Source organism: Belonocnema kinseyi, chromosome 9 (genome assembly GCF_010883055.1).
Source record: "Belonocnema kinseyi isolate 2016_QV_RU_SX_M_011 chromosome 9, B_treatae_v1, whole genome shotgun sequence".
Lineage (NCBI taxonomy): Eukaryota > Metazoa > Arthropoda > Insecta > Hymenoptera > Cynipidae > Belonocnema > Belonocnema kinseyi.
In genome coordinates this window covers 42,408,553-42,417,996 of record NC_046665.1, presented here as the reverse complement: position 1 = coordinate 42,417,996, position 9,444 = coordinate 42,408,553, and the positions used below count along the sequence as shown (strand labels likewise).

Genomic DNA, 9,444 nt, shown 5'->3' with positions numbered 1-9,444 from the left:
GCTATCTAAGGATGGTACTATAGAACGCCACCTCAAGGTAGGCCTAGTGGCGCCATCTCTTGGTCAGGCCGGAAACTTATCAATCCACCCTCGTACTTTAATAAGAAATTAATTTTTAATCAAAATAAGAATTTTTAATAAAATAGTTCAATTTTTAACAAACGATGAATTTTCAACTAAGATTATGAATCTTCAACCGGAAAAATGAATTTTGAAGAAAGTAGTTCAACTTTTAAGCAATAAGTTGAAGTTACAATCTAAGAAGATAAATTTAAAAAAAAGTAATATTTGATATTACAAAGAAACAAAATTTTGTTTTAAATTAGAAACAGTTAAATTTATTTTAAAAATACGAATTTTCAATGAGATATTTAAATTCTCAACTAAGAAAAATTAATTTTTTAAAACAAACAATTGAATATTCAGTTATAAAAATTAATTAATGAAAAATGTTTCACTAAAAGAAATAAGTTTTTAACTAGTTTTAGTTTAATTTTTAACCAAATAGTTAAATTTTCCATTAAAAAATTGAGTTTTAAGCCAGAATATACATTTTCAAAAAAAAAAAAAAAAAAAATGAATTTTCAACTGAGATTATGAATCTTTAACCAAAAAGATGAATTTTGAAGGAATTAGTTCAACTTTCAACCAAAAAGTTGAATTTACAATCTAAGAAGATGATCTTTCAACAAAAAAGTTAATACTTGATATTACAAACAAAAAAGATTTTGTTTTAAATTAGAAACTGTTAAATTCATTCAAAAAATATGAATTTTCAATGAAATATTGAAATTCTCAATTAAGAAAAATTAATTTTAAAACAAACAATCAAATATTCAGTTAAAAAACTAACTAAAAAATTTTTTTTACTAAAATAAATAAATTTTTAACTAAAAGTAAGATTATGAATCTTTAAACAACAAACAACAAAGAAGTATCGTTTTCAACCAAAAAGATGTATTTCAACTAAAATTATGAATATTTAACAAACAAAAATATATGAATGTTAAAGAAAGTAGTTCAAATTTTAACCAAATATTTAATTTTAAATGAAAAACAGTTGCATTTTCAACCAAATAGTTGAATTATCAATGAAAAAATAAATGTTAAACAAAAAAAAACTAATTTTTAACAAAGTAGTTTTATTTTGAGCAAAAGAGATGAATTTTCAGCCGAGATTATCAAACTTTAACCAAAACAATTAATTTTAAAGAAAATAGTTCACTTTTCAACCAATAAGTTGAAGTTTTAATCGAAATGAATTAATTTTTAACGAATAATTTAATAATTAATATTTCAACCAAAAAAAATTTAATTTTAAATCAGAAACAGTTGAATTTATCAAAAAATCTGAAATTTTCAATCAAATATTTGAATCCTCAGCTAAAAAAAAACTAATTTTCCGCCAAATAGTTGCATTTTTATAAAAAAAACGTGATTTTCTACCAAAATAATTAAAATTTTAATTCAAAAAGTTACATTTATAAACAAAAATTGAATAGTTAAATTTACAATTAAAAAAGAATAACCTAGAAAAAAACGATTTATCAAAAAAATATTTGAATTTTTAAGCCACGAAATACCAGAAATAATAATAATAATAATAATAATAATAATAATAATAATAATAATAATAATAGATAAAAAATACCAAAAAGGACGAATTCTCAACAAAATTGTAATATTTTTAATCAAAATAATGAACTTTTAACAAAGCAGTTGAACTTTCAACAAAAATAGTTGCATTTTGAAACTTTAACCAAAACAATTAATTATAAAGAAAATAGTTCATTTTTCAACCAATAAGTTGAAGTTTTAACACAAAAGAATTAATTTTTAAGAAATAATTAATATTTCAACCAAAAAAATTGAAAATTTCAATCAAATATTTTAATCCTCAACTAAAAAGACTAATTTTCCGCCAAGCAGTTGCATTTTTATAAAAAAAAAAACGTAATTTTCTAACAAAAAATACATCTTCTCAATAAATCTCATGCATTTTTCAATTAAAAAGTTACATTTTTAGCCCAGAGGATTAATTTTCTACCAAAAAGTCAAATCTGTAACAAAATACATGCATTTTCAACCAAATAATTAAAACTTTAATTAAAAAATATACATTTGTAAATAAAAGTTAAATTTACAATTTAAAAAAAAATTAACCTAGAAAAAAACGATTTATCAACAAAATAGTTGCATTTTTAAGACATAGAATGAATTTTTATCTGAAATTACGAATCTTTAACTAAAAAACTACTGCATTTTTGAGGTGAAAATACTAATGTTCAAAACCGAAATTGTGATTTTTCAACATAAAAGTTAATTTGAACCCGAAACAGATTAGTTTTTAATCATAAAGATGAAGTTTTAATCAGATATTTCCAGTTTTAAACAAGAAAGATGAAATTTATTTAAAAAAATGAATTTTTAAGTCAAAAAACGAATTTTCAAGAAAACAATTGAATTTTCCACCAAAAAGGATGACTTAATTTATGCACGGCCCCAAACAGAATTAGGATTCATTGAACTACAGAAAAACATTAAATTTTCTTCTTTTCAGACATGAACTTGTGTAGATTCCCAGATTAGATCCGATTCAAGTATCTTACGAAAACCTAGTTTGTAGAAATGGCGCAAGTTCGATGACAACAATGCCACTTATCATCATACTTGTCAATTTTAAGTCGATTAATCCTCATAAAAGTCGATTAGTCTCACACCCTATAAGCACAAAATTGCCTTCATTCAAATTTCGACTATTCGCCACAGTTTCTACATTTTTTAGCTTTTTCCATTTTCTATTGCTATTTAATCAAGTAAAAGTATTAAAAGCTTTCTCATACTCAAGAATCATAATTTATTTTAAGCTATCCTTTTTCCATTCTGGACTATTCATCAAATCCAAGGTTATTTGGATTTTTGTAATCACTTGTAATAATTATTAATTGTAAGCTTCTGACATTTTGAAAATATTTTATAGTTGTATATTTTTCCGCTCAAATTAAAAATCGAGTTTTTCATTTCAAAGATGAAAGATTCTGTCGTAAATGGAATAATGTTCAACAAAATAGTTCCATTTTTAAACGAAAGAGATTAATTCTGATTGCGAAACTTAATAGTAAAAAAGTTCAAATTAAAAATCGACTTTTTAATTTAACCGATGAAAGTTTCTGTCGAAATTGGAATAATGTTCAACAAAACAGTTAAATTTTTAAACGAAAGAGATTAATTCTGATCGCGGAATTTGATAGAAAAAATTTCAGATTAGAATGCGAACTTTGAATCTAAAAGATCGAACTAGCTGTTCGAAATAGATAAGTGTTCATATATATATTTGATTTTGCTACCCAAAAAAAGATGACTTTTTAGGAAAATTTAGATAAAATCATCAACAAAATAAAAAAATTAATCTGGAAAATTCCGGGTTTTCCTCTAAACTCTAGGGTACTTCTTGGTGTTCAAAAATCTGGGCTATAGTTCCCGGGTTTCCCAGTCAGTGACCGCCCGACTTGAAGTTGTACATTTGTTTAATTTTTTGTGACTTACAATATGTGGTTGACTTTTTTTTTAAGTCAAATATTTAGGGGTTGATGTTGATAATCCAACGATTTTTCTATCGCACCTAAAAAAAGAACCTGAAAACAATGATGAGGAGAGTGGAGCTGAAAGGCTTGCTTCGGGATCGAACAGTAAAATACCAACAATCTCAATTCTAAATCTGCCTGAGCAAAGATACCAAACTCTCGCTCAGTCAGATTGAACTTCGTTCGGTGCTTCCTTAGTGCGCCGTATCCTCGTCAGAGTGTGTTTACTGATTGCAAACTTGAAGATTGAGAATTTAAAGATTTTGGCGAAGGCGTGTGGCGCGCGTTTGAATCTTTCGAGGGCAGAAGGTGTTTGGCTCGTCGTCATGTGCAGTTTAACTTGCACATGGTAAGCGAATTAACAAAAAAGAAAATCATATGCCTAAAAAACTCCATACAAGAAGACAGACTCCACCAGAAATCAGACAAATGGCATGAAACATCGCGTTTGGAATTGGCTGAAAGAAGAAGACATCACAAAATGGGAAGAAAAAACAGACGGCAAAAGAGAAATGTATTGGAGACTAACTCGGACTATGAATCTATAGCGGATGAAGAAAATATGGAAGTCACTGCGGAGCCAGAGGTCCAAAAATCAAAAGAAAACCTCGCACTCGAAAGAACGGATTCCAAAAAAGAAAAAGTACCACCAATTATTCTTGGAAACCCAAACACAAACAATGAAACCAGATTCCACGTCTACAACAAAATTACGGCATTCACTAAAAATGCCACCTACAAGATAACAACAACTCAGTTGACAATCTTTCCTATCGGACTGAAGGATCACGAAAAAATTAAGAACCATCTCCTGGACAACAATATTCCATTCCATACATATGCATTCCAGAGTGCAAAAGACAAAAAACTCGTTCTGAAAGGATTACCGGAATCAAAATCTGGAGAAATTCTGGAAGAACGAAAGGAATTAGGATTTGACCCAAAGAAAGCAATCCAAATGAAGGTGAGGCAAAACCAACAATATCCACCCTACATAGTGTACTTCAAACCAGAAACGACAGGGGAACTGATAAGAAGCATAAAAAATACCAAAATCATCTTCTACACGATGATCCGATGGGACGATTATCGCAATCCGAGACTAGTAACGCAGCGCTACAACTGTTAACAATACGGACACGGAACAAATGATTGCTACAACAAACCAAAATGCATGAAGTGCAGCGGGGATCATGTTTCAAAACAATGCGACAAAACTGATGCCGACACGAAGTGCGCAAATTGCGGAGGAAATCATCCGGTTAGCTCATCATCGTGCCAAAAATATAAAGAAAGACTGGAAAGAATCTTCAAGCCAAGAAATACAAAAACTACTCAAATCAACCAAAAACTACAAACACCAGATCCATTGGACTTCCCAGCACTTCGACACAAAAAAACGTGGACTAACAACGAGGACAAACTTCAACAAGAGAAAACTCAAGGGGCGACATATCGATGGCAGAGGTAATCAACATGAAAAACTAATATGGAACAATTCCGGAAACCCGCCCAGAACTTCTGTACAACCCCCAGTAAGCCAAAATGCATGGAACACAAGAAATCACAATCAGGACCAACAGAACTTTCAAGAGCTTGTAGGCCTCTGGAAGGAAATCAACGAACAATTCAACATAGTGTATCTACTCAGGTTAGTTAAAAATCTTAAAAAAGAATTAGATAATACAGAATGTGACATCGATAAGGGGATTATAGTTTCTGATTACATGTTAAAATTTGAAAAGGCAAAATCAGAGTAGTCTAGTAATCGCTCATTGGAATGCTAACGGCATTTTAAAAAAGCAGAGAGAGATGAGGCACTTTCTCGAAAAATATAAAATTGAAATATTATTACTTAACGAAACGAAACTTGAAGACAAATTTAAATTTCATACTCCGGGTTTCAAAACTTTAAGAAAGGATAGAAATGGAAATAGCGCAGGCGGCGGAGTAGCAATTCTTGTGAAAGAATACATTAACTTTACAGAATTAGAATTCGACACTAAAACAATTGAGACTATTGGAATCAAACTAGAAAATAATTTAACCGTAATATCAGGATATTCGCGTCGACAAAATATAGAAAACATTAATCTCGATAAAATTTTTAAATCATCCAATATAATACTTGCAATAGGAGATTTTAATGCAAAACACAACCATTGGAACTGTATTAGACCAAATAAAAACGGAAAAACCATATTCGAGTATGCAAACAATAAATTCCTAACAATACTAGCGCTGGAAAATCCTACTTTTTATCCATTTATACAAAACTGTCAACCCAGCATTGTCGATATTGGAATCGTTAAAAATATTAATGTGCACATTGAAATAGAGACACTCGACGAACTAGACTCTGACTATCTTCCGATATGATTAAACATGCACAACACGTTAATCAAACGCGAACATCGAAAGTTACTAAACTATAAAAGAGCAAACTGGGAAAATTTCAGAAATCATATAAACGAAAACATAAAAATAGAATCAAACCTAAGGGACACCAAAGCAATAAATGACGCGGTCAAAAATATAACTGAACAAATAAATACAGCTATCAAAAAGTCAATACCACTACTAAAAACTAGAAGTTATTCAACTCCATTACCAATAGATATAAGAAAACTAATCAAAGAACGAAATCTAGTACGTAAACTTTACCAAACCACTAAAATAGATCATTTCAGGACAAGTAAAAATAGCTCATCTAACCTAGTTAACAGAGAAACTAAAAAATTCTCAAGCAACTCATGGTATAGCAAACTAGAAAATTTAAACGTCAAAAATAATAGCCTGTGGAAAACAGCAAAGTATTTCATAAAATCTAACACAGGTAAAATAACTAAACTACACGGGCCAAATGGAATTACTAACAATAATCTTGAAAAAGTTAACTTATTAGCAGCAAATTTCGAGAGAGTGCATCATCTCACTGAAGCGACGGCAAATAGAAAAATTGAAAAAATAGTTAACAATACGTATAAAAATGTCAAAAAACGAGTTTAGATACAAAAATAATAAATTATGCTACACCAAGAGAAATACAAAACGTTATTAAAGAAACAAGATCTAAAAAAGCTCCTGGTCCAGACGGTATCCAAAACGTAATACTTAAAAATCTACGGCGCAAAGCAATAGTTCAAATCACGTGTATTTTCAATTCATATTTTAAATGGTCATATTTTCCTAAGAAATGGAAAGTAGCTAACGTCCGCGCCTTTCAAAAACCAGGCAAAGACAAGTTATTTGCACAAAATTACAGGCCAATCAGCTTGCTGCCGACGCTAAGTAAATTTTTTGAAATCATTATTTTAAACCGAATTAATAAACAGGAATCAATTAATAAATTATTAATACCGGAACAATTTGGATTCCGGCAAAAACACAGCTCGGTCCAACAATTAGCGAGACTTACCAATCATATATTTGCTCAATTTAATTTAAATAAAACAAACAGCAGCAATAATGCTTGATATTGAAAAAGCGTTCGATACCGTATGGCACAGAGGCTTAATATACAAGCTTAGTAAACTAAAAATTCTCATGTACATAATTAAAATACTTATTAGTTACTTGAGCAACAGGAAATTCTGCGTAGCATACAATTATCTGAAATCCGAGCCACAAAAAATTGTAGCAGGCGTTCCACAAGGCTTAATTTTAGGTCCAATCTTATTTATATATTACATTAACGATATAAAGAAAAATAAGAAAACAAATATAGCCATATTCGCGGACGATACGGCTATCTACGCTTCCTCTTGGAAAAAATATATGCCTGTAAGATATCTGCAAAAGCACCTGAACGAATTAATGAGATACTACCATAAGTGGAAAATCAAAATAAATGCGAAGAAAACTAATTTCATAATTTTTAGTAAAAAATCCAAAGGAAAAGGAGAGGATACCCTCTTAATTATAATAAATAATGTTGCAATACATCAACAAAAATCTACGAAATACTTAGGAATGATATTAGACAATAAGCTTTTGTATAGACAACACATTTAAGAAGCAAGTGCAAAAGGTTATAAGATGATAAACTTGTTATATAGCTTGCTAAATAGAAATAGTGCCCTGAGCATTAGGAACATACTTATTCTTTATAAAATATTTATTAAGCCAGTATTATTGTACGCTGTACCTGTTTGGAGCAGTGCCTCCATATGTAACATCGAAAGACTGTTAATTCTAGAAAATTAACTACTACGGCGGATCTCTAACGCGAACCCAAAAAAGCGAAACGTAGACATTAAGACAGATCTCCAAATAGACGATATATTTATTAATATACTTGAAATGACACACAAATTTTATACTTATTAACTAGGCGATTCTATGGCACTCAAAACCATTCATTTATATAACAAAGATAATGCTCCGTTTAAAATAAAATACAAACTACCTTATGCTCTCATAATATAATATGCGACAGACAAGCATTAAATCACGCTGATTATGTACATATTAGGATAATTCTAGGTTAAGATAAGTTAGCATAAGTTACAATTATATCTAATGGGGTTTTTTACGTTCCGACCTTTTTGCCCAAAATTACAATACGAAACGCTCATATACTGTAATTAATATAAATTATACCTTCAAATATAAATATTCCATAGAGTTCAGTGTGAATTGGGCGCAGAATTTTATTTATATATATACATGTAAGCATCCATGTACACTTACGAATGAAGATATAAATAAAAATGGTTTTTAAAAGTAAAAAGGTCTCGCTCAGTCACTACGTTCTCAGCCTTCCTAGAACTGCTGGCTCCATGACATTCTCAGGAGAGCAATGCACACGAACTGGTCGGCATGCTCCTGACCAAGTCAGGCTACCCTGACCGGGCTGACCAACGACCTACTTTCTGGTCAGGTACCTGAGAGCTTGGGCAGACCATCCTTTTTTCATGGGTCCTTTGTTGAAAAATGGGAACAAATTTGAGATTAAAAAATTCTAAATTTTGCAATCAGTGATTTTAAAGTAATATATTTGGAATCTGCGTATTTTTCCGATTCCAAAGACATGTGATTTGTCTATAAAGGTTCAAAATTTGAGAAGTATTTAGTATTAAATTGAATTTTAAGCTGAACTTTCTTAATATTAAACTACGTCAAATATTCAACTTTTTTAGGAAAGTAATATATCATTGGAATCGACAAAATTCGTAGATGCTGACTATGCTATTTTCAAATCGCTAGCTGAAAAATTAAAAGTTTTTATAGTTCCTTACTTTGAAATGCCTGTAGAGTTGTAGACAAAAGACCCCTCCTGGAGTAAGCTCACTTACACTGAGGTCCATGAATATACCAAAAAGTAGTAGAAAAAATTAAGTAGGGGCTGGCCTGACCATACCTGAAAACTGAGCAAAAAGTTTGCCGACCACTGACTTGACACATAAGTTCGCTCTACACCGTACACGCTCTCAGTGCAGAATAGTGGGGACCCCTCACGCCGTCGTATTGTCAGACGGTGAAAGTCCCGCGTTCGTCGTCCAAGCAACCAAAAGGATTAATTTTCTACCAAGACATTTTTCAAACAAAATACACGAATTTTCAATCAAATACACGTTTTTTCAAACAAATAGTTAAATTTTCTATGAAAAAAGCTAAATTTTAAACCAAAAATGGAATAGAAAAATTTTCAGTTGAAAAAATTAAATGTCGACTGAAGAAATTAATTTTTAACAAAACGATGAGTCTTATTCCAATAAAAAATTTATTTTTTTAACAAGGTAGTTTAACTTTCGACTAAATATGTAGGGGAAAGTGGGGAGTCTTGAAGCATGGGGAGTCGCGAAGCACGACTATAGATGGCACTGAGCAGTGCTTTTGATAGCTCTCATATACTCTC

The 9,444-nt window shown here is 30.4% G+C and overlaps 1 protein-coding gene across 1 annotated transcript in view; it reads left to right on the top strand.

The window, feature by feature from the left end:
* LOC117180278 overlaps positions 1–9,440 on the top strand; it is a 31,606-nt gene extending 22,166 nt beyond the window's left edge. Inside the window, exon 4 of the mRNA XM_033372682.1 lies at positions 9,354–9,440. Within this exon, the coding sequence (XP_033228573.1) occupies positions 9,354–9,413 (60 nt within the window). The 3' untranslated portion in view covers positions 9,414–9,440. The remainder of the gene's footprint in view (positions 1–9,353) is intronic.
* Positions 9,441–9,444: the final 4 nt, after the last annotated feature.